Raw genomic sequence first — 25,762 nt, forward strand, 5'->3', positions numbered from 1 at the left:
AACTGAAGGGGAAATCAAGACATTCCCAGATGAAGACTAAGAGAATTGTCACTAGACCTCCTAAAAGAACAAATAGAAGAAATTCTTTAAAGAGAAAGAAAATGATAAAAGAAGAAACCGTAGAATACCAAGAAGGAAAAAATAAATAGTAAGTAATAGTGTAAGTAAGCAATTCAATAAACTTTCCTCTCCTCTTGAGTTTTCAAAATTTTGTTTGATGATTGAAGCAAAATTTGTAACACTGTCTGATGTGGTTCTAAATGTATGTAGAGGAAACATTTAAGGAAAATTATATTACAAATGGGAGAAGGTAAAAGGACATAAAGACAGATAAAGTTTCTATACTTCTCAAAGTGGTAAAATGATGACACTAATAGACTGTCATAATTTGTGTATATATAATGTAATATTGGAGCAACCACTAAAAAAAGCTTTAAAAAGAAATACATTTGAAAACACTATAAATAAATGAAAATGGAATTTTTTTTTAATTTTTTTTTCAACATTTATTTATTTTTGGGACAGAGAGAGACAGAGCATGAACGGGGGAGGGGCAGAGAGAGAGGGAGACACAGAATCGGAAACAGGCTCCAGGCTCTGAGCCATCAGGCCAGAGCCTGACGCGGGGCTCGAACTCACGGACCGCGAGATCGTGACCTGGCTGAAGTCGGACGCTTAACCGACTGCGCCACCCAGGCGCCCCGAAAATGGAATTTTAAAAAACATTTAGGCAATCCGCAGTATGGCAGGACAAAGAAAACAGAGGAATGAAAAACAGAGAACAAACAGAAAACAAAAAATAAAATGACAGACTTAATTTCTGACATAAATAATTACATTAAGTGTAAAAAGTATAACTACACCAATTAAAAGACAGAGATTGGCTTAATAGATTTAAAAGCATGACTGTCTATGAGAAACTCACTTAAAACACAGGTTGAAAGTAAAAGGATGAAAAATATATATCATGCAAATAATAACCAAAACAAAACAGGAGTGGCTGTATTATTATCAGAAAAGTAGATCTCAGAACAAAGAAAATAGCCAGAGACAGAGGGGGACATTGCATGATGATAAAAGGATAAATCCACCAAGAAGACATAGCAATCCTAAATGTGTATGCACCAAACAACACAGCTAAAAAATATATGAAGCAAAAAATGATAGAATTGAAATGAAAAATGGGAAAATCCATAATTATGGTTGGAAACTTCAACACTCCTTTCTCAATAATGGGTAGAACAACTAGGCAATAAATCAGCAAGAATATAAAATTCAATATCATTATCAACCAACAAGATATAATTGACATGTTTAGAACATTCCACTAAACAACAGCAGAATACATGCCCTTTTCAAGCACCCTTAGAACATATAACAAGACAGTCCATATCCTGGGCCATAAAGGAAATATCAGCACACTAAAAAAATTTAACCCATACAGATTGTGTCTCTAACCACAATGGAATCAAACTAGAAATCAATAACAGAATGATAACAAGAAAGGCTCCAAACACTTGGAAACTAAACAACATATTTCCAAATAACCCATTAGCCAAAGAGAAAGTCTCAAAGGAAATGTTTTAAAAAACCAATTGAATAAAAATGAAAAAATAACATATCAAAATGTATGAGACATAGCTAAAGAAGGGCTGAGGAGATTTATAGCACTTTACATCAGAATAGAGGAAAAGCTTTGAATCAAATATCTGAGCTCCCACCTTAAAAATCTACAAAAAGAAGAATAAAGTACACTCTAGGCTGGAAGCAGAAAAGAAATAATAAAAAGAGCAGAAATCACGGAAATTGAAAAAAGAAAGAAAAGCATTAGAGAAAATCAATGAAACTAAAACCTGGTTCTTTGAAAAGGTCAAGAAAATTGACAGACCTCTCTAGCAAAACAGACCAAGACAAGAGAAAGACACAAGTTGTCAATATCAGGGATGAAACAGAGTATCATCACAGACTCTGCAGACATCGAAATTATAATAATGGAATACTATGAATAACTCTGCACATACAAAATTTTTCCGACAACTTAGATGAAATGCACCAGTTTCTCAAAAAGCACAAATTGCCACAAGTCACTCAATCTGAAATAGATAATTTGGATTGCCCTCAACTACTAAGGAATTTATCATTTAAAAACTCCCCACAAAGAAGTCTCCAAGACCAGATGGTTTCACTGGAGAATTCTAGCAAACATTTAAAGAATTCACAACAATTCTGTGCAATCTCTTCCAGAAAATAGAAGAGGGGGAAATACTTCCTAATTCTTTTTGTGGAGCTAATGTTACTCTGATACCAAAACCAGACAAAAATATTACAAAAGAATAAACCTAAAGATCTCATAAATATAGAAGTAAAAATTCATAACAAAATATTAGCAAATAGTATACAGCAATATACAAAAAGAACTACACACTATGACCAAGTGGAGTTTATTCTAGGGCTGGTTCGGTATTAAAAAACCAGTCAATGTTATCCACCATATTAAAAGGCCAACCAAGGGGGTGCCTGAGTGGCTTAGTCTGTTGAGCATCTGACTCTCTATTTCAGCTCAGGTCATGATCCCACAGTTGTGGGATCGAGCCCCAGGTCAGGCTCCATGCTCAACATGGAGGCTGCTTAAGATTCTCTCTCTCAGGGCACCTGGGTGGCTCAGTTGGTTAAGTGTCTGACTCTCAGTCAGGTCATGATCTCACGATTTCATGGGTTCGAGCCCCACATCAGGCATCAGGATCTGTGCTGACAGTGCAGAGCCTGCTTAGGGTTCTCTTTCTCTCTCCCCCTCTCTCTGCCCCTCCCCTGCTCACACTGTCTCTCTCTCTCTCAAATAAATAAACTTTAAAAAAATTTTATTAAAAAAAAAGATTCTCTCTCTCTCTCTCTCTCTCTCTCTCTCTCTCTCCCTCTGCCCCTCTTCCCTGCTTGTACATGCTACTCTCTCACTAAGGTAAAATAAAAATAAAAATAAAAATAAAAGGCTAAACAAGAAAAAATCCCATGATCATACCAACTGATGTAGAATCAACAGATGACAAAATTCAATACCCATTTCCGAGAAACACTCCCAGAAAACTAGGAATACAGGAAACTTCCTCAACTTGATAGGGATCAACCACAAGAAACTTACAGCTAACATTACACTTAATGGTTAAAGACTGAGTGCTTTCCCCTAAGCTGTGAAACAAAGTAAAGATATCTGCTTTCACCATTCTTATAATATTGGAAGTTCTGGCCAGTACATTAAGCAAGAAAAGTAAATAAAAGATATATAGATTGGAAAGGAGGAAATAAGACTGTTCCTATTTGCACATAACATGATGGTCTACATAGAAAACTTTGAGAAATCCATAAAAAGTAAGTGACTTCAGCAAGGTTACAGGAAACAAAGTCAACACACAAATCAATAATATTTTAACATACCACCAATGAATACATCAATGCCAAAATTAAAAATATAGCACCGTTTATAATCTCTCAAAAAAACCACAAAAAACCCAATCTAGGTATAAACCTAACAAGACATGTACAGAACATGTATGCTGAAAACTACAAGACACTGGTGAAAGACATCAAAAAAGATCTAAGTAAATGGAATTCATGGATTAGAAAACAACCTAACAGAGACATCAATTCTCCTTAAATTGATATTCAACATAACTACTATGAAAATCCCTGCAAGATTTTTTGTAGATATGGACAAGATGTTTCTAAAATGTATATGGAAAGGCAAAAGACCCAGAACAGCTAAAACAATTTAAAAAAAGAAGAAGGTAGGAAGAATTAGTCTATACAGCTTCAAGACTTATTATAGAACTACAGTCAACAAGACAGTGTGGCATTGGCAGAGGAACAGACACACAGGTTAATGCAACAGAATACAGAATGCAGAAACAGACCTACAAATACGCCCAACTGATTTTTGACACAGAATGACGCAAAATGAAGTCATTGAAACAAGGATGGACTTTTCAGTGAATGATGCAGGAGCAACATCCACTGGGGAAAAATTTTTTAAAAGAAACTTAGCCTAAGTCTCACACCCTACAGAAGTTCCACTCAAAATGAAAATGGACCTAAATGTAAACTGTAAAACTATAGAATCTTCTAGAAAAAAAAAAAGATAAGAGAAAACCTTCGGCAGAGATCGTAGAGGTGACACCAAAAGCAAGCTCCATGAAGGAAAATTTGATAAACTGGACTCCATCAAAACTAAAAATTTTGGGGACACCTGGGTGGCTCAGTCGTTTAAGCATCTGACTTCGGCTCCAGTCATGATCTAAGGGTTCGTGAGTTCGAGCCCCATGTCCAGCTCTGTGCTGACAGTTCAGAGCCTGGAGACTGCTTCAGATTCTGTGTCTCCCTCTCTTTCGGCCCCTCCCCTGTTCACACTCTGTCTCTCTCTCAAAAATAAAATAAACATTAAAAAATTTTAGAAAAAAACAACTAAAAATTTTGCTCTGCAAAGACCCTCTTAAGAGGACTTCATGAAAAATGCTGGACTGGGAGAAGATCTTTGCAAACCATGCATCCAGCAAAGGACTAGTATCTAGTATATATAAATAATTCCCAAAATTCAACAGAGAATTAAATTAGAAACCGGGCAAATAGCACACACAGACGGTTCACAAAAGAGGATATACATACTGGTGGCAGATAAGCCCATGAAAAGATGTGGGTGTGTGGGCTGGGGAGGGCTTGGGCAGGGCCAGCACCTGTATTTGTAGCCTCGCAGGACTTTCTGGATGCTGACGGCTGCCTTGTTCAGCATCTCACTCCTCTGTAACTCCAGCAGAGTGTCCTGTTTATCCTGCGACACAAGAGACCCCAGCATGTAGCTGCTCCCACTCATCTCCACACACCACCTGGGGCCAGGGCTCTGTCTCCCAAAGGGTCGCCCAGACTTTTCCCATATGTGCTCCCTGGAGGGCAAGCAAGGGGAAGGGGCACTCAAATTGATCCTGATGTAGCTCACATCAGCCCTCCAGTCCCCCATCCAAGAACTTCCCATCTTAGCTCTTTTCTCTTGTGAATTCAATCTGGCAAATTTAATTTCTGCTCTGGAGAACCCAAGAAGGGGTCAAAAAGTTTCCCCAAAGTTGTGTTTTATTTCCCCAAATTCATGTGAAATGTCATGCAACTTGTATTACAGGCTCATACTTGTTTCAATATAAACATGTTTCCTCAGCCTTCGAGTAGGACTCGAAGTGGGTCGATTAGCCTTATTCACCCCTGAGCTGTGACCGTCCCTGGCCTGCTTTTGTGCTTCAACTGGATCCCTGTTTCCTTGGGCTTGCCATCCTAGTCCCTGCAGGGCAAAGACCATCTTTGTGGAACAGAAAGAAGCTTGGCCTTTTGGTGAGTGGTAAGGAGAGGCAGGGGCTTGGTGGCCTCTCCTGCCTCCATCAGTCTTGCATCAGCAAGCATGGAGTCTCTTCATGTGCCTGGGTGGGCACTGGAAACACAGAAATACACTAGACCCCTGACGGTGGCCTCAAGGAGTAGCCAGGGAGGGGTGGGCACTCTCCTCCTCCCCTCCTCCACCACCTGCCTACACTGACCGCACCCCTGTGGCCCTTGCCGTCTGTCCCAGCTTCTGGGACAGCACCCTGGGACTTGCCCAATGTCTATCCTCCCTGGCCTCATCTCCCCAGTGGAATCTGAAGCCCCTCTGTGTCTTCCCGGTTGTCTAAGTCCCAGAGCCCCAGCACCAGCCTGGCTAATGCATGGACAGAGGAACAGACAGACTAACCAGAGGATCAGGGTCGGGAGGTCCCTCTAGGGACAGATGAAGACAGGTGGGCAGGCTCTATGGGGAAAGTGGAGGGAGTGGAGGACTTTGGAAGGGGCGGGGAGGATGGGGTGGCGCTTGGGCGGGCTGGCAGAGCATGTGTCCAGGCACTGATCTTCTCTCCTCCCTCCTCTTTCTCTCTTTGCTCACCCACCCACAGCTTACAAGGATCTCTCCTCCGTGGCTCTTGACCCAACGTGCAGTCCTGGAGGGCCCAAAGGCTGTGGGTGTCAGCCACAAGCTGCCTCCGTGTGACCTCGGGCCTCGCTGGAAGTTGTAGGGGATGGAGATGGGAGGTGCTGCTTGCACAGGCCTGCTCAAGGACAAGCTCTTCTGGGGGAGGGGGGCCAGCACACTGGCTCCTTCCACGGAAGTGCTGGCTCTCCAGGGCTCTAAAGAGGTGGAGCTTCCCCAGGTCTGACTCTTTAGACTGTGGCTCCCCACATGGAGGAGGAGGCCTATCTAAGGGACTGTGGGAGCCTATCTTGAGCTCCTGCTTGCTTCTGTCTGGTGGCCTGGGGCAGCTCCCCCTTCTCCTGAGGTCTTGCCTTTGATGCCCTGCTCTGAGAAGCCTCCTGGACTTCTGCAGGCGGGGCTGAGCTCTCCTCATGGTCCCTTGCCTCTCTTCTACAGCATGGCTTTCTACAACAGGGGTGCCTCAGGGTGGGGGCCATGCCCAGAGCAAGCTCCCGCGGCACTGGCTCAGGGTGGGTGAGCGGATGCCACCTGGTGGGCATGAGACCAGCCCCTCACGCTCCAGGAGGCTGAAGACCAGTGTGTTCAGGGGCTCACCTTCAGGAAAATTTTGGTCTTTCCCACTTTCCATTCTTTGTCTGTCCCCAGCCACGTTTCGGCAATGCGCAGGGTCATCTGGCGAGCCTTGTCTCGAAGCTGCCGAGGAGAAAACAGGAGTGGCTTGGTGGCTTTGGAGCAGGCCCCCAGGTGGGAGGCTGAGGCTCCCTCCACAAAGGCTTTCTGGGACTCGAGTCTTCCTTCTCCCCTGGGTGTCAGTGTTGCTTGGCCAGGACACAGGCTCAAGGCACTTGTGAAAAAGAGTGGGGCCAGGGGAGAGCCCAGACCCAGGAGCCTCGAGGCCACCACGCCTGGGGCCTCAGCGTGGCTGTTGAGCACTTGGACAGCTCCAAGTGTAGGCAGCTGAGTGTTTGAGAAAGGATGGGAAAGACTTCTTGCTCCAAACAGCAACCCCACCAGGGCATGATCTCGCCAGTGTTTGCTTTAAATGGCAGACAGCTCCTAGTACCAACATTTCAGCCACTAACCTCATCTAGGGAGTGTGACACGGTGGGAGCCAACCCCTCCCTCTCTCCCAGGGCACCCAGGGAGTGAGAGATGGGGCTGGAGGAGATGAGAAGGAAGGGGGTCCAGGAAGGGGCCCTCAGCATCGGGAGGGCAGCTAGAGGACCCCCTTGAACCTGGGGGTTGGGGTGCCCCTGAGGTCACTTACGCCTGTCAGGGCCAGCATGAGCAGGCGGGGGGCGGGGGGGGGGCGGTGGCGGGGTGAGCACCTGGAATCTCACGGCGCTGGGCAGCAACACACGAAACCTCTGGGAGAACACGTCAAACGTGTACCGGATGGGGAAGCCCGACTTGCGGATGTACACCGTCTGCATCATGCCGGAGTAGCGCAGCTGCCGGATGCACAGCTCCCGGTCGAACAGCTGCGGGCGCACAGGTCACAGGCCCGCTTTCTGAACAGCTGCACGTGCTCGGTGCACCTGCCAGGGCGGCCCTCCCAACCACCCGGCTGTCCCCAGATACGAGAGAACCCCACGATGCTTGCCTGAATCGCAGTGTATGCTTTAACCTGCAGACTCCTATTTTCCAGAGAGGAATTTGGACCCAAGTCACTGAAAATTCGGTCCCGAGAGTATTTCCAAGCAAATGGAAGTTGGTAATATACAAACTGTGACTTCCACAAGAACACTAATACTTCCCTCATTCTCAGCAAATGCAAAGTACTATGAATATAAAAGTTATTTGCATATGTCATGTTTAAAATGTTTTTAAATGCCCCACAACAATGCTCTCAAAGAAGTTTCCTTGCGGCCTTGCCTGTGCTGGGGTGGGCGCTGTCCCACCTCCCACACTCTAATGGAATGAAGAAACACATTTCCTACCTAGAGTCAGAAAGCATTGTAGCCAGCTTAGTTTCTCTCCCCCAGAGATGGGCATGGCTGATAGAGAGGAATTTGGACACGATGGGGGATCGGGTCTTCAGCCATGGCTCCAGACTCTGCATGGCTTAGCCGCAAGAGAGCCCCCCTCAACCTCCCAGCCAGGAGTGTCTGGGGACTAAGGGCACACCCTCGAATCTGGCAAGCCCACCAGCAGGCTGTTACCCACCTGGAAAGGCTGAGGACCACAGAGCCAACTGCTCGTGGGGTCCAGGGCCACATGGAAGTTAGTCTTGGGCAACTAATTGGCTCCCATTTATTGAGCATTTCCAGTGGGCTCCATGTTTCTCATTTAATCTTTATAACAGCCCTACATAGTGGGGTACTTAGCTCCAATTTAAAGATGAGGTGCCTGAGGCTCAGGGCCACACTGAGCAAGGTTCACCTTGAGCCTGCCTGGCCCCTCAGCCTGGCCTCCCCCTATACCTACATAGCAGCCACTGTCTCTGAGCCATGTCCCAGCTGGGGCTGCTGGAGAGACAGAAGCATCAGCCCCAGGCCCCGCCCACCTGTCCCTCAGCGCTGGAAGTGGGGTGGGGGATGAGGGCAGAGGGCCTCTGAAAGCACAGTTATTACCCAACATACAGGTGTTGTGCCTAGCTTCTGGATTTCCTGGGCCAGTCCCAATTTCATATAATTCTGTTCTATTCCAAAAATATGCTGCATTTAATGTAATATTAATTTTTTCCCCTTATAAGATTTTTTTGAGTCATTTCATCTCCTTTTAGATGTTATTTCCCAGTTTTGGGGAGTCCTGTATGTGAGCCTCTGGGTGTGATTCCCAAGCCCACAGATCCAGGACTTCTGGGTGGCAGGCTCCTACCCAGCACATATGCAGATAAAGCCAACCTCCAAAGAGCTGCTTGGCCTCAGGTCTTGGTGACAGCTAGCCAGCCTCTAACATCCTAGTATGGGTTGCTGCCTTACTGAGCCAGGTTTACACACACAGATGTGCCAAAAACATCATGTATAGGCCTTGCTGCCCCCATAGGTTGGCAGGATTCTGACTTTACAGGAGAGAAAACGGGCTCAGAGAAGCAGAGCACCGGCCAAGTGCAAACAGCTGGTGAATGGCAGGCCAGAGACAGCAGAGGTCTGGTTATCCAAAGCCCTGCCAGTCACTGACCTTAGAATGGCCTAGACTGGTCACCTTGCCTCAGTGTCCCCATCTGTAAAATGGGGACAGACAGCTCTAATGCTAGCCAGGCCCTGGTAAAGGAGTGACATAACCCTAGATGCCATTAGACTCATCCAGTAGGTGCTCCCTCCCTCCTCGTGTGTGCCCCCCAGTCCCCCCTCATTACCAGTGGCTTCTTGTACTCGTTGGGTTTGATGCAGCGGATGAAGTAGGGCTGGCAGCTGGTCAGGATTTTCATCAGCTGGTCTAGGGACTTCTTGAACTGGCCTGCCAGGGTGGAGGGCTGCTTGCCAGAGTCTGCAGACTGCAAGCAGAAGCACAGGTACAAGCGGGGCGCTGGGGGGCTCGGCCTGGGGCACAGCTGACCCAGAGGAGGGCTCCTGCCAACATCCCACAGATGGGCAGGGCTGTGTTCACTCAGCCCCTCCCTTACTGGCCCACCATAGGTTCTGGTGAGCAAGACACGGCCAGGCGTCCTGCCTAGAGGTGGGGTCTCCCACTTGGGGTGTACAGGATCATGCACCAGCGTGAGAAAGCATGTGAGACCTTACAACACTCCCTTTTTACCTCACCCTTCCACATTTTCAGTTCTTGTGTCGGTTTTGTTTTCAAAACATGTTTTATACTGCACATTGTAAGCATTGTAGTAAACGTATATAGTTTTAAAACAAATGTATTGAAACTATGGATGCAGGAGAAAACAAGCCCTAGTGTATGTTTTGTGCAATGCCCGATCTTGGGCAATGCTCCCTGATCAAACCCTCTCCGAGTCAAATGCAACTGAACGAAGGCGGGTACTGCCAAATGGCAGCAATTGGAGACACGTGGCAACACTTTTGAGACAAGAAAGCCACCACTGGCACCTTACAGGAACAATGGGCAGCATTTTCCTGTTGTCCAGGTTGGTGAAATAATGTGCATTCCCCCCCATGTCCTCCTGACATGCTCCAGGGGCCCCACGGTGGCCGGGACAAGCCTATACTCTGGCCTTGCTGTGGAGAGTGTAGCCTAACTCAGTGATGCAGAGGGTATGGGCTGGTCCCAGCTGGTTCCAGACGTGGGCAAGTCCTGCACCGCCTCAGGGCTTCGTGGTGCCTCCCTGGGCCCTGAGATCTCAGGAGAGGCTGCCTACAGAGGGTAGGGTGGGGCATGATATGATGAGAGGTCAAGGGCACCTCAGTGTGGCCAGAGCAGAATGCAAGGCACAGGGGGCAGGTTCCTCTGCCTACACCCCAAGTTCCTGAGCCACTCCTGGGCCCATCTCCCTGCCCCTTGGTGGGGGAGTTCCTCATTAGACAATTCATGGGCCTTTTCTGGAACAGTCACTCTTGATGGGTGGAGGCATGGCAGGGAGTGGGTAGGCAGACCCTCACCCTGCCAGGACATCCTAGGCTTCCCTGGGGAGCACTGAGGGCTCCCTGCTGCCCACCTCCCTGGCCGGTGGCCCGTAGTGCTGCCCCTGCCACACCACACACCCCACACCACACACACACACACACACACACACACACACACCATATACATAGCATACACACACCGCACCCCACATACATCACACAAAACGCACTCCACACACCCCACACCACACGCACATATACCAAATAACCACACACACCACACACACCACACATATGCCCCAGAGACACCACACAAAACGCATACGGCATGCACACACACCACACAATACATACACCATGCACATACCCAACACATACATAGAGACCAATCTAGAAACATAATATTAACACCAGCAGATGTGCCTCCACCAGACCACCACACTCTCAGAAGCAGGCCTGTCAATGTGAACCTGTTCCCTTACCACTGCCCACACAGCAACCCCTCACTCCTGATTTTCGCTCACTTCTGGGCCCTGACTGAGCAACTGAGACCCAGGTGATAGGTCTTCCCTGTGTGTGCCTGTCTGACCCCTGAGGCCCTAAGGGCTGAGAGACCCAGGAGGCACTGGCAGGGCCACCCACGGGAGGCCACCTTGAAGAGCTGGCTCCCTGCCTTTGCCTGGATGATGGTCCCGTGGCCCATCTTGGTCCCAGCCGACTCCAGCTTGAATATCTCCTTCAGGAACTTGTTCTCGGAGGAATAGACCAGGGTGAGGATATCTGTGCTCAGCACATCTCGATTCTTTTCCAGGAAGCCTGTGGGGGAAGCAGAGCCCACTCGCCAGCCCAGTTCAGCCATCACCACAGACCCACAGGGGAAGGGGAGGGCAGCAGGGTGGGGACTCTGGTCACATCAGGAGGCCTGAAGGAGTCCCTGCCAAAGCCGCCCTCTCCACCCCTCCCTTGACCTCCCTGTCCGGCCAGCAGGGCCCCCCTGTACCCGGGCCTGCACTCATCTCTGCCCAGTGTGTCACACCCACCTCTAAACCCTCCGACCCCCACACCCGCCATCCCCTCCACAACCCCTATTGAATCCACTGCCAGTCCTTCTGCCTGAACCATCCCTCTGATCACAGCCCACCACTCTGCCCTCTGTCCCACCCTTCCTGGCTTGTGGCCCAGACTGTCCTGCCCAGTGCTGCTTCACCCTGCCCAAACACTTCCTCTGCTGTCCTGTCACCACAGCATGCCTTCCTCGTCTCCTCCTTCCTCGTCCCCCGGGGCCCCTGTGGCCCTGTACCCCACTGGCACAGAGTTACCCTCAGAGGCCCCAGCCCTCCCACACCTCCAGCCCCCGCCGGCCACTCCTGGACACTCTTCCTTCCTCAGGCATGCACGCCAGCTCTGGCTCATTCTTCAAGACCGGCTCAAGCATGGTCTATTCCAGGAGGCTCTACTGCTCGGTTCAAGGGTGGGTCGAGGACTTTCCCTTTCCTTCGCCGCCCCCCCCCCCCCCCCCCGCCCCGGGTGCACCACAGGAGTGGGACAGGAGTGATTGGTGATCCCGTTCCCTCAACACCCCCGCCCTCGCCTTCACTGTAACCGCCAGGTGTACTCTGGAGCTGACCAGCAGCTGCTGGGGACCGTATGTCCCTTCAGGGTACAGTCTAGATTTCCCTGCAGTGAAATGTCTGAGGGCTCCCCTCGGGGCTCTGGCCCATTAAAGTTCCGGGTGACCTTGGGCAAGTCTGATTCAGGCAGCTACTTATTCACATAAAGGAGCTAGAAAAGGAAAGCAGGAGAAGGAGATTGTGAAGAAGCCTCCTGCCCCCACCGATAAGTCCTGAAAATCTGGCAGCCTGGTAACATCCAGGGAGCTTGCAGTCTGCAGGGGCCTCTCCTGCCCTCGCCCCAGAGCCCCGATGCAGCGTCGGGAGGATCTGTGCGTCCACCTGCCCCAGCTGGCCAGTCTGGCTGCTTCCAAGCCCCTGCTCTTCCTGAGAGCCCAAAATGGAAGAGGGAAAGGAATTCAGACTGCTGTGTCTTACTGGCTCCAAGGATGGGGCGTGGCTTGCTGATTAGGAGGTCCTGAGGGCACATTTCCCTCCTCATTAGGAGTTTAAATTGCACAGGTCTTGGGGTGAATGTGTGCCCTTAGGCGTTGTGTGTGTGAACCTGTGTGTGCGCTCTGACAGAAGAGGTTTAGATTTGTTTTTTTAATGTTTATTTATTTTCGAGAGACAGAGCATGAGTGAGGGAGGAGCAGAGAGAGGGAGACACAGAATCCAAAGCAGGCTCCAGGCTCTGAGCTGTCAGCACAGAGCCCAATGGGGGGCTCAAACTCATGAACAGTGAGATCATGACCTGAGCCAAAGTCAGACACTTAACCAGCTGAGCCGCCCAGGCGTCCCTGACAGAAGAGGTTTGGGAACCAAGCATGTCTGTGGTTGCTAAGGCAGACCTGAGGGCCTGGAGCCCCCAACCCCTCTACCAGCCCTGCTCTGGGGTTCTGGAAGGTCCTGCTAGGACCAGGGCCACCTCCAGCCTGAATACTGAGAATCCAGAAATTAAGGAGGGGCGGTGTTATGGGCTGAGTTGCATTGTCTGCCCCTAGCCCCCATCCACACCTTGCAGCCCTAACCCCAGGACCTCAGAATGTGACCATATGTAGAGATGGGGCCTTTACAGAGGTGATTAAGTTAACATGAGCCTATTAGGTGGCCCTCATCCAGTATGAGTGGTGCCAACAAACCATGTCCATTCCATTCCCTTTGTCCCATTGCCAGCTCTGCAAAATGACCTTGTCCTCTCAGCCTCCTTCCCACAGCCCCCCTGGAATGGTCCAGATCTGGAAGGGAAGGGAAGTGGACAGGAGCTGCGCCTACCTTCTGTCTGGTAGTACACCTCGCCGGCAAAGTGCGCGATGCCAAATCTGGCATCGTGGATGTTCTTGGGCTGCAGGTAAGCCTTGTTGTTGGCATGGACACTGTTCAGTTTTTGCAGCATGGTGGTATCTGTCCCCTGGAAGAAGGCACACGCCCTGTGGGCTGACATCCCAGAGTCCAGCCATGCACGGGAGGTTAGCTGGCACAGCCACAGGGCTCAGGGGCTTCCTCACAGGGGCAGAGCAGCTCAGCTCAGAATGACCGAGGACCCTTCTAACAGACGGGAAACTGCCACTCACGGGTTGGTGACTAGTCTCTATAAACGAGGGCCGAGCTGGGAGCAGAGACCGGGTCTGCTGACCTCCACGGCCGGCTCTCCGGCTCCACCCTTCCCTACCGTTGTCCAGGTACCTGGCCCTGGCTTCACCCTTCTCTGGACTCAGACTGCTTTGAAAGTCTAGGGACTTTCCTAGGACAGGCAGAGCGCCTTGAGGGCGAGAAGGCAAGCATTTCCATCTCTTGTACCCTCTGCAGCTCTAGACCCACGAGTGCTTAGGAAGCCCCTCTTAGGGTGAGTTGTGATGTGAATAAACAGTGAATGTGAATGGATGTGAATAAACAGTGACTGCGATGTCATGCTGCTGGGGAGTGGGAGCGAGGCTGGAGTCAGGAGGCCTTCCTGTAGGAGGCGAAACTCGCAGGAGAGGAGGTTGCCCAGGTTGGGGCTGGTCTGCTAATGCCTGACAGAGGTTTCTGCAACCCAGGGGACCCAGGGGAGTTTCTCAACCTCGAGGGTGAGAACTGTGAGTGAGGCTCTCCACCCGAGGGTGGGTGGGCTCAGGGACGCACCTGCGGGAAGTGGCTCTCCTCGTCCAGGAGGGAGATGATGCTCATCGGCTTGAGGGCCAGCAGGTCCAGGGTGGGGCGATTGTCACTGTACTGGATGTAGTCCCAGGCGATGCCCTCCGAGAGGTACTCCTCCTGCTCCATGGTGAACACGTGCCGCACAAAGAACTGCTGAAGGTGCTCATTGGCAAAATTGATGCAGAGCTGCTCGAAGCTGTGGAGGGAGCGCCGCCCCCGCAGGAGGGGCCCGGTCAGCCCGTCCCTGTCATCGCCGGCAGGACCCGCGGAGCTGCTGGCCGCTTGCACCCAGCCTTCCGCGTAGCCCGCAGGTGCTCATCCCCATACACACGTACACGCAGTCGCTACCCTCCCCCTTCTCTCGCCTCTGCCACCATCACCCGTTCCATCCCCTGGCAAACAGACCTAGAGACCTTGGTCAAGAGCCGAGCCTTGGGGGACCATGTGACCCGTAGCAGCCCCAGCCCGAGGGGCACAAGGCCCCAGTATTGAGGGCCGGGCTCCCCTGCATCAGCAAGAGTCCTTACTCCCGCTCTGGCCTCCAGCTACTCTTCCTCCCCGCTTCCCATCTCAGGTCGGCGCCTCCAATCATCACCCCCCGCTGGACTCACAAACCAAGGAGTCACACCTGACACCTCTGTCTCCTCCCTTCCCAGTTCCAACTGTCTGCCAGAGTTGGGTCCCCTCACTCCAACACAGCGCCCTGCTCTGCTGACTCTGTTCCCACACTGCCGCCGGGGCCCAGGCCCCTCACTCACCATCCAGAGCACAGCTGCGGCCTCCTGTGGGCTCTCCCCACATCCCCATCTCACACACTACGTGGCAGGCTCTCTGGTCAGCAGGCCCCGCTGTCCCCCTGCTTCCAATCCCCTCTTTTCAGATCCCCACAGTGAACAGTGCACAGAGAACAATGCAAAGCCTTGCTGTGTCTCTGAGAGTGACCTGGGTCGCTGCGGGCTCCTTCCTGCGGTGCTGTGAAGGCACCCACTTCTCCCCGGCCTGAGTGGTCACACGTTTGCTGCTTCCCTCCTCTCCTTCCTCATTACCCTGCTCATTGTGTTCATCCCTTGGGCCTTTCTTCCTCCGGATGGGTTGCCCACTTATGCAAAACCTCACCATTCCTGAGACTGGTTGTTCAACGTCTGTTAACCCGGGAGGTGAGGGGACAGGTCCACCGTGTGCCCCACTCCCAGCATGCAGCCTGGAGAGCATCAGTGGCCACCTGCAGGAAGGGACTGCTGCCCTGTCACAGACCCAGCTCAGGGCTCCCTCAGGGAGGGGCCCCTGCATAAATGACTGGATCCCCCACAACCACCTCTAAGGCAGCCAAGGTGCTTGGTTGGCTCAGCTGTCACTCCTAGGGACAGAAACCAATGATCTGAATCACACCTGACTTTCCTGTGCCTGAGAGCTGCCATTGCCCTGGGCTTAGCCAGCCCTGCCCATCCCCCCGGCGCACTGAGCAGGCCTGTGCCCTGACCGCCCCGCTGGTCCGGGAGGCAGCAATCCCAGCGTGCTCCTGCTTGCTTGTCCTAATTTTCCTCCTCGGACATCCTCCTGCCACTCAACAGCGCCCCAGGGCATCACTTGTCCTTATTTGACTCCGCTGCCTGACGCCCTTCAGCGCCCTGTCGTCCCCCTCCCCGGTCCTCATCACAGTCCCAGCTAGGCATCGCTTTTCTGACCTGCCTCTTGCCTCCAGCTCGTGGGCCTCCAGTCTGGGCTGCTGGGACACTGGGACACAGGGCCAGAGGTGTCCCGCCTTGCCTGACCCTTGCCAAACTCAAAAGTCAGGGATGGTCACAAATCTCCTACCTTCCTTTCCCCGTTACTAGTAGGGTATCCCACCAATGAAGCAGTTGGATCAGGGCTAGCAATTTGCATGTTCACCCCTGCCTCACGTGATAATTCACTTCAGTTCATTAGGAGAGCAGATGGCTCAAGAGGGGTGACAGATGCTGGGCTGCAGCCCGACTCTTGGGGAGGCCTTTAGCTATGTGGCCTTCCCTAGATGTGCAGGGGGAGTCAGGGGGAGGCACACAGACCATCTCACTGCAGACACATCCAGCCTGCAGAGCAGTCCCATGGGGGAGGAAGGGTTACCCTCCAGCTTGCTTAGCTAGACAGGACCCAAGCCGATCTCCCATTCTCTGAAAGCAGGCGAACTGAGATCTTCATACCTATTATTCTGGAAATTTTCAAAACCAAATATGTCCAGGAGGCCGATGGCCCTTCGCACATTTTTGGGGTCCTGGGCAGGTGGAGTGAAAATTGCAGCATTGATTTTCTTGACAATCCACAGGAAGAGGTGCCCGTAAATGCCCTGAGGAGACATGGGGGAAAGCCCACAGGCTTTGAAGCATAAGAGGAAGGCTGGCCCTTATCTCTAAGTTCACCGGCAAAGTCTGCACCCACACTGGATATCCTGGACCTGCTGAGGGGTGTTATCCCTACTTATAGGCAAGAACCCAAAGCCCAAAGAGGCTAGAAAGCCCACAGTCACCTGGCAGGTGACTGGCAGTCAGGACCAGCCCAGCCATTGCCGCTCTTTCCTGTTCTCCACCAGCAGGGCAAGGAGCCTTGTTCAACACACAGACACGGGGGCCCCTTCTCCCACAGCTCTGTACCTTGACAAAGGCGTCTCTCCGGTCTGCAGCCTGGGTGATGTTCAGGGGCCTGGTGACAAACTCCCCTCGGATGATGATGGAATGCTTGATCAGACAGTCCCGGAGTGCCTGCCACTTCACCTGGAAAGGCAGGTGAGGCCTGGCATCACGGCCGATGCGGCGGGGCCTGGCTCCTTGGCTCTGACCTACCTAGTCTTGTTTTCTTCCATGACCAAACACCCTAGGCCTAAGGCTTGATGGTGGGAGATGCCTATGGGGCTGTGCAAGAGGGCTGGGCCAGACGGAGATCAGAGTCAGGGTCCCTGGGCGTGCCCAGGCCCAGCATCAGTCTGAACACTGGGGTGTTAGAGTGTTCCGGAAGGATACACAACCTGGATGGGTCCTGGGCATGCTGGCTGCTTGGTTTACCAGCTGTGTGCTGGTCTCCTGGGGGCCGGGGAAGGGGCTGGTGCCATAAGCAGACCTTGGAGAACAGTGGGCGGGGAGAACAGGTGACTGGCATCTGGATGGACCCCAACTGAAGCCATTCCTGCCTGGGGGCTGAAGGCCTAAGGGAACAGGAGGATTCTGGATGGGCCAGTCCTCTCACCATGCAGGGAAGACTGAGCCAGCAAGAACCCAAAGTTTCTAAGAACCCTGAACAAATTAAGAATATTAGCAGCAAAATGTGATTGCTTTGTTTGTTTGCTTGCTTCAATTCTATTAATTTCCCACCAGAACTGTCAACAGGGTGTGACATGAAGGAAATTATAATGTTCCCAGGGCAGAGATATGTCTCCAGCCAGGGCCTGCCATCCTTCCTCCAAGTGAGGCTCCACTTTCCCGGAATAGCACAACTCCGGAAGGCAGGGGCTTATTGAGGCAGGCAGGGAAGGTCCAGTGTAAGGGCACTGGGCCATGTGACCGTGTGGGGGGAGCTTGGGGACTGGGTGGGGTGGGGAATGAGGATGCTGAGTGAAGGCCCCTGAAGAGCAGGGGGGACATGGGGAAGAGGGAAGAGATGTGTGTTAAAGCTGGACTGATCATTTTGTTAAAGATTAGCTCACACTGCTTCCCACCCCCAGTGTCTGCAGAGCCAGATGGGTTCAGGGGTTGAGCTGAGAGTCTGGGAGAGGAGTTGGGGGGAAGGAGTGGGAGCCTGGGAAGTGTTATGACAATCAGGAGTCAGGTGGCTGTGAGCCCAGACCCCTGGGGCCCCTCACAGAAATGGAAGCTGGCAGACACAAAGGCCAGCCTACCTCCAGCAACTTCAGCACGATGGGAAAGGCAGGCGTCTCCATCACATCAGAGGAGTCCAGGTTCTCGAAGACTGCAGCTATGGAGAGAAGCAGTAACCTGGATTGGCAAGGCAGCCGAAGTGATGGATCAGGGGTCCCAGTAGTGCCTGGCCTGGGACAGCCGTAGGTCCACCTATTAGGGGCAACTGTTCCTGGATGTGGGGCACCACCTCTCCCAGGCCCTCTCTGCGGGAGCCAATGTCCCTGGTGATTACCAGCCCCTTAGCTGTGAAGGAGTGTAACAGACTACTTCCCCCTCCATTCAGTGAGGTCGTAGCCCTGGGTCAAAGTGAAGTTTGAAGAAAAGAGGGCTTATTTGGAGGGAGAAGGCTGGTGCTGGTGTGGGCAGGATGGGGTCTACTAAAGAGAAAGATGAGCCATTAGCCCCCTTCAATCCACTCTGCTGTCCATGGAGATCCAGGCATCATTTATTCATTCAAATAAGCGGACATCCACAGAGTGTCACTATAAGCCAGGTCCAGTCCCCTTGCAGAGGTTTCCTGACCGGCCCCTCCTAGCCTCAATCCCCTTCTCTGAGGCAACCTCCACGTCAGGGCTGCTGGGGGTGGGGGGGTGGGGGGAAGTGTCATTTATGTATGTATATATTTTCTCTTTTTTAAACTTGAAAAAATTATAAAATAAAGCATTCACATAAAAAAGTGTATAGAACCCCAAGGCGTATTATAATAAATAATGATTAAGTCAACACTGTGTATCCACTACTACTGCCAAGATACAAAGCCTGGACAACATCCGAAGCTCTCATGGTCCTTTCTTGTTAAGACCACGTTCCTCCCCACTCACTAATGGAAACCACTTCCTTGCTTTCCATCATCCTTTTACTACCTAAATATGAGTCCTTAACAGCATTTAATCTCACCTGTGTTTAAATTTTGTTAAGTGTGATCTAATCGAACGTCTGATCTATAAGACCTGCATTCTTTTGTGCCTGGTCCCATGTCCTCAACACCGCATTTGTAATACTCTTCCAGGTCCTGATGCCCCCTGTGTGTGTGTCAGCACCCACCTGTCACCAGCAGAAGTGCCAGTGTGGTGGATAGATCACACGGGCAGAGCAACAACTCTCCTGGAGTAGATTTCCTTATATGGTGTGAGAGAGGGGTCCAAGTTCATTGTTTCCACATGGACATCCAACAGTTTATTGAAAAGTCTGTCCTTTCCTCACTGTTCTGTGAATCGGTGTCCTTCATGAATTCTAGAACCAACCATAGTTGCTTCCAATGTTGCCTCTGCCCCATTCTTTCTCTCTTTTCCTTTAGTACACCAATTAAAGATGTGCTATAACTTCTCACTGTGTCCTTCACATCTCCTACTCTCTCTTATATATTTTCCATCCTTCTGTATCTCCATGCTGTGTTCCAGCTTCTCCTCCAGCCCACACACTCCCTCTCTGTGTATATAAAACTGGCTGTTAAAACCATCCATTGAGTTCTGCATTTTGCATTTTGGTCCTTTTTTTTTTTTAATTTTACAATTTCTACAAAGTTCCTTTTAAAATGCATTTTGCATTTTGGTCTTTTTTTTTTTAATTTTACAATTTCTACAAAGTTCCTTTTAAAATCTATAATGTCAAAAAAAAAATAAAATAAATCTATAATGTCACATTTTCTATTTCCAGTTTCCTGTCTAAATTTTCAAGCTTGGCTTTTTCTTTTCTTGAATGTAGCAAGCATAGCTGCTTTATGGTTTGTGTCCAATAACCCAAACATCTGAAGTCTTTGTGGCTCTATTTCTATTGTCTGTTATCTCTGCTGATTCTCACTCACAGTATCTTGTTTCCTCACTCCTATCTATCCCCAGCTGCATGTGAGATGCTGTGTTTGAAAAATTGTTTAAAGGAATAGTTTGTAATCAAAATTGGTGCTAGTTTCCTCCCGAGAAGGAAGGATCCATCAGATGCTTGGAGGCACTAACGGGCCAGGTCACCCTAGTGCCCAGACCACCCAGATGCCTACAAATGGACTTGTACATTCATGCATGACTCTGTTTACTCTGGTTCACCCTTATCCTCAGGGGGTAGCCCTGTAGGGTCCCAGCTAAAACTGGGGGACTGATCAGAGTTTTCATCTTCAGGGGGCCCTAAGCCTTGACATCTTCCCTGCCACACCGTGAGACCTCAAAAATCATAGCTACAATTTTCAATGCATTTTCCCAGGACAGGGTTAGACTATGTGAGAACTCCCAGAGACTTCTTCCTCCTCCTGTTCCAGTCCCTCCAGTCTTCCTCCCCAGGGGTACATTTTGAGCAGACACAGCATTACCCATGAACTCCACGTTGCCCAGGTGGAGAATGGCTGCCAGCAGCTTGCTGAGGTCCCAGTTCTCTGAGTCAGAGAACATGAGAATCTTCATGGCAGAGCGCACGTGGGCATAGTCCTTGGCGTCGTTGAGACCCTCACAGGAGGTGCAGTTTCCCTGCAAGATTGGGCACCTCAACATTCTGGGGCCACCCCACACCCCACCTCCTCCATCACAGGGCTAGTAAGGCAGAGATGTGTCAGGGACTCAGCCAAAGGCCCCTAAGAAGTGACACTTCACAGGCTCTAGGTGGACTCTGAGAGGCTAGCTGGAGAGGCTCCAGCTCAGAAAATACACAGAATTATTTCCAGAGGCAGAATCATGGTAACATAGACACAGCAGCCAGCAATGGCACTTGGAAGCTGTGTGGCCTCAGCCAAACCATTGAGCTTCTTTGAGCCCCTATTTGTCACCCATCCCTGGGGAATCCTGTGAGTTCAATGCTTTAACAAACACCTTCCAAAGCTCCCCATGTACCAGGCCCTGTGCTACTTGGTGGGAATTCACAAATGGAGAGGCCTGGCCCTGTGTGGGATGCCGTGCATCCAAGAAGGGAGGCAGGAAGAAAATGATGGTGTCATACGCTGTTACAGGTGCTGCTGAGACCAAAGAGGGCTAGGACAACCCTATGGAGAAGTGGGGAAAAGCTTCCTGGCGAAAGCACATGCTGTGCTTCATAGCACCACAAGGAGAAGGCAGTGTAGGCAGAGAATAGCTGGAGCTAGGCTGCGGAGGCAGCGGCAGGGCTGGCAAGGAAGCGGGGGTTATATGGGGAGAAGTGGAGGGATGATGAGGATCTGGAGGTGCTTGGAAACCACGCCAAGGAGCCACAGGGAGGCCCCTGCGGAATGGCAGTCAGAAACGGGATCTGTCAGACTTGCACCGTGGAAGGAAGGTCTGCAGAAAGGATGATAGACTAGAGGTCAAGTCTGATGACGGGAGGATGCTGGAGGAAACTACCACCGTGATCTGGGAAAGAAATGAGGAAGGCTTTCAGGCAGTGAACGTAGGAGAGAGGGGCTAGGCAGAGGAGATTCAAGAGGCAGAACTCCGCCATCCCCTTCTCAACAAACGGGCCGGATGGCCGTGTGCGCCGCACTGTTCCAGGTGTGGGGGTGCAGCCCAAAGCAAGAGCAACTCCCTGCTTTGCTGGAGTTCAAGTTCACCTACAAGGATGGACGACTGGAAATGGGTGGATGAAATCGAGGAAGGAGAGGTGCGGCTACGACTTTCCGTCACCACCAGGGCCTCTGACCGCTGGAACCAGAGAGAGCTGAGGTTCGTGGAGAGGGACTAGGAGTTCCACAGAAAATGAGGAAACACATGAGCAAGAGGAAGGCCTTGACAGTCACAAAAACAGAAGGCTGGAGCAGAGGATGGAAAAAGGGAGCCCTCAATCCCCGCCGAAGGGCTTTTCTGTGGCTGCAAACCCCAGGTGTAGCAGGAACCAGCCTTCCTTCCTCTTCTTGCTTTTGCTCTTGGGAGGCTGGGTGGGGCAGTGCTGTCAGGCATGGGGAGGGAGAGGTGGGCAGGGAGGGCAGGGGCGGGGTGGAGAGAGGGGGGTGGGCCTCACCATCGTCAGGTAGTGGTACTCGGAGGGCGTCCCCAGGCTCAGCAGCTGCTTCTCCTCAGCACTCATCCCCTGGAGCATGCAGTAGAAGATGTGGTAGTTCCGCTCCTCGGGGGCCTGGTGGGGCAGGCGGTCCAGAGAGCCTGTAAGCATCCACCACCCCCAGGCCACCCAGCCGCCTCCAGCCCTGTCCCAGCTTCTGCTCCAAGGTCTGTCAACCAGATGTGGCTCTGGCATTGACCTGAGGGACGTTTGGTTCGGCAGATGTCCCCATATTGGGCTTCCAAGGTCAGCTCTTGCCCACAGCCCTGGGCTAAAGGCCACTCTTCACAAACTCCTGGCTCTCAGGGGCTTCCCTGCATCTCCACTGCTCCTCCCAGCCCCTAGGTCAGCTTGCCTAAGTCGCAAGCCAGGGAGTGATGCCAGGATCCAGATCCTTAGCTCAGGACTGGCCTGGCCTTAGAATTAATTCTAGGAGAGGTAAGTAGTAAGCACCAAACAATGTAGAACATGATGTGGATGGAAAATTCAAAACAGAAAATCCTATGATTTCTTCTTCTTGAATACTGGGAAAGGACCATCATTACCCAATTCTAGGGGTCCTTGGCCCATCTCAGGGTAAGTACAGTGGCAACAAACTAAGACCTCTGGAGGTCCGTGGCGGGGGCGGGGAGGGGGTTGTCCCTGGAGAGGCGTGAGAGTGATGGAAGGGAACCTGTCATAAAAGCCTCTTCATCCCGACTCCCAGCCCTGGGGTGGGCGGAGGTTCCCCAGGACCAGTGCAGCAGAGGGAGTCCTCACCTGCCGGCAGACCCGGGACTTCTCCAGGAGAAACTGCTCAATGCGGGCACCCTCGATGACCCCGCTAGGATTGAAGTGGATGTCGATATACTTCCCAAAGCGGCTTGAGTTATCATTTCGGATTGTCTTGGCATTTCCGAAGGCTGAAGGTCAGAGGGTGATGCCCATGATGGGAGCAGAGAGGGGGAAATTTATTTTTAGTGGGATCATCTGGGAAAGCTTCTTAAGCCCAGAGTTGAAGGATTGGGTAGCATTGCACTGGAGGGTGGTGGCAGCCAAGAGTGTGCTGATGGGAAGACAAAGTGCAAGTAAAGGTGCAAGTGTCGGTAAGCATGGGGTGTGCTCACAGAGCGGGAAATTTGGCTGGAGCATAAAATATAGAGGAAAGCAGTGGAAGACAGACGGAACCAGTTAGTAGCATAGAGCCTTGAATGCCAGGCTAAGATGTTTGGAATTAGTCTGTGGGTGATGGGGGAGGCAGGAAACCTTCTGAGGGAGTGTGGGAATAGATTTGCATTTTGGAAAGATTGCTCAGGCTGAAGGGCAGGGGCTGGGAGGGCAAGCTGGCAGGGACAAGGCTCAGATGGGGGGTCACACCAGAAGGCATTTGGATTGCAGCATGACTGAAGGTGCGTTTTTATAGAGCTGTTTCTGCGAGCTTCTCGGACATGACCCACAATAAGAAAGACCCTTTGAAATGAGTCTCAGTGAATACACACCCCCACCTGTACATGTAATTAAAAGAAGATATTCAGTACTGGTTCTGATTAAGAGCTGTGCACTGGGGTATTTTCTCTTCTATGCTATTTAATTTGTCCTAAAAGACCAGGGTGCCTGGGTGGCTCAGCTGGTTGAGCATCCAACTTTGGCTCAGGTCATGATCTCATGGTCTGTGAGTTTGAGCCCGGTCAGGTTCTGTGCTGACAGCTCAGAGCCTGGAGCCTGCCTCGGATTCTGTGTCTCCCTCTCTCTGCCCATCCCCTGCTTGTGCTCTGTCTCTCCTCTCCTCTCCTCTCCTCTCCTCTCCTCTCCTCTCCTCTCCTCTCCTCTCCTCCTTTCTCTCTCTCTCTCAAAATAATAAACATTAAAATTTTTTTTAATTTATAATTTGTCCTAAAAGACTGATTTCAAGGCTCATTTGTGGGTTGGGTTGCAGTTTGAAAATACCACCATCCATCATTAGTCCCAAGAGAAGAAGGAAAAAGAGTCCTTGGTCTCTCCCCCTTGAGGAATCCCGACAGATAGCAGAGGCTCTGATAAGGACTAACTATGCTTCAGAAACCTACTTTGTGTGGTTCAACCCAGTGGCCAATCTGTCTTCGAGAAAACCTGATGTCGGCCCTTTTTGGTAGAAATTGTCAAGCTGATTCTACAATGTATATAGAAAAGTAAATGTGGCCACCAACAATGGCCAAGTTTGGAAAGAACAACACTGGAGGATGTGTGCTACCTGATTGAAAAACTGACTAAGCTCAGAACTCAAGACAGTGTGGTATTGGTGAAAGAGTAGTCAGAGAGAGCAATAGAACAGAATAGAGAATCCAGAAACAGACTCACACATGTATGATCAACTGAGTTTGGACAAAGGTGCAAAGGCCACTGAATGGAAAAAAAATAGTCTTCTTGGCAAATGGGCCTGAAATTCTTGGATATCCTTATGAAAGAAAACAAGAAACGAAAGGGAAGGAAAAAAAAGAAAAAAGCAGAAACTCGACTCAGACCTTGCACTATAGAGAAAATGAACACAAAATAGATACAGATCTAAATGTAAAACCTAAAACTGCACCACATCTAGAAGAAAATGTAGAAGAAAATCTCTGGGTTGAGCAAAGATTGCTTAAACACACCACTGAAAGCATAGTCAAGGAGAGAAACAAAGATAAATGGAACTTCATCGAAATCTAAAACATCTGGCCTCTGAAAGACACTGTCAGAACGGAGGAACAGACTACAGACTGGGGCAAAATATCTGCAAAACGCATATCTTATAAGGGGTTTGAATCCAGAATATATAGAGAGCTCCCAATTCATTAATAAGGAAACAATTTAAAAATGGGCAAAAGATTTGAACACATACAGAGAAGATACACAGATAGGAAATAAGTCCATGAAAAGATGCTCTACATCATTAGCCATGATGTGAGTCACCTGGGTGACTCAAGTCAGTTGAGCATCCAACTTCGGCTCACATCATGATCTCACAGTTCGTGGGTTTGAGCCCCGCATCAGGCTCTGTGCTGACAGCTCAGAACCTGGAGCCTGCCTTGGATTTTGTGTCTCCCTCTCTCTCTCTCTGCTCCTCCCCCATTCATGCTCTGTCTCTCAAATATAAATAAAAGTTAAAAAAAAAAAAAAAGTAGCCAGCCCCAAAAGGCTGCAAACCATTTGATCTCATTTATATAACTTTACGGAAAAGATAAAGTGCTGACTCCCCATGCAGTTTAAAATCTATGTATGACTTTTGACTCCTGCAAAACTTAACTACCAATAGCCTACTGTTGACTGGAAGCCTTACCAATAATACAGTCGATGAACACATACTTTGTAAGTTATATGTATTATATACTGTATTCTCACAATAAAGTTAAGCTAGAGAAAAGAAAATGTTATTGAAATCATAAGGAAGAGGAAATATATTTACAGCATTGTACTGTATTTATAAAAAAAAATCCACATGTATCCACAGCGGACTTGTGCATGTCAAACCCTCATTATTCAAGGGTCAGCTCGACAGGGGAGAAAAGAGAAATCAGTGGTTGCCAAAAGCTGGTGTTGGGAAGAGAGGCCACGAGGGAAGTTTTGGGGTGATAGGAACATTCCATATCAGGACTATGATGGGCATTCTGACTGAGTTTGTCAAAACTCATAAAACTATAGATGAACTTTGTATGTAAAACATCTCTCTGTTACAAAGAAACAGGAGAGAACCCACTGACCATGGCTGGGTACTGG

At 50.3% G+C, this 25,762-nt stretch overlaps 1 protein-coding gene across 1 annotated transcript in view; it reads right to left on the reverse strand.

Annotated features, from left to right (window-relative positions):
• The window catches only part of MYO7B (myosin VIIB), an 84,936-nt gene that overhangs the window by 30,688 nt on the left and 28,486 nt on the right, over nt 1-25,762 (reverse strand). Inside the window, exons 7-19 of the mRNA XM_040474742.1 lie at nt 22,811-22,953; nt 22,013-22,126; nt 20,403-20,556; nt 18,082-18,158; nt 16,844-16,963; nt 16,397-16,539; nt 14,202-14,412; nt 13,353-13,488; nt 11,120-11,283; nt 9,297-9,434; nt 7,324-7,476; nt 6,590-6,688; nt 4,722-4,816 (exon numbers count right to left, since the gene is read on the reverse strand). Of these exons, the coding sequence (XP_040330676.1) occupies nt 4,722-4,816; nt 6,590-6,688; nt 7,324-7,476; nt 9,297-9,434; nt 11,120-11,283; nt 13,353-13,488; nt 14,202-14,412; nt 16,397-16,539; nt 16,844-16,963; nt 18,082-18,158; nt 20,403-20,556; nt 22,013-22,126; nt 22,811-22,953 (1,747 nt within the window). The remainder of the gene's footprint in view (nt 1-4,721; nt 4,817-6,589; nt 6,689-7,323; nt 7,477-9,296; nt 9,435-11,119; nt 11,284-13,352; nt 13,489-14,201; nt 14,413-16,396; nt 16,540-16,843; nt 16,964-18,081; nt 18,159-20,402; nt 20,557-22,012; nt 22,127-22,810; nt 22,954-25,762) is intronic.

The sequence above is a fragment of the Herpailurus yagouaroundi genome, unplaced genomic scaffold (assembly GCF_014898765.1).
Source record: "Herpailurus yagouaroundi ecotype Mexico unplaced genomic scaffold, PumYag 140, whole genome shotgun sequence".
NCBI classification, from domain to species: domain Eukaryota; kingdom Metazoa; phylum Chordata; class Mammalia; order Carnivora; family Felidae; genus Herpailurus; species Herpailurus yagouaroundi.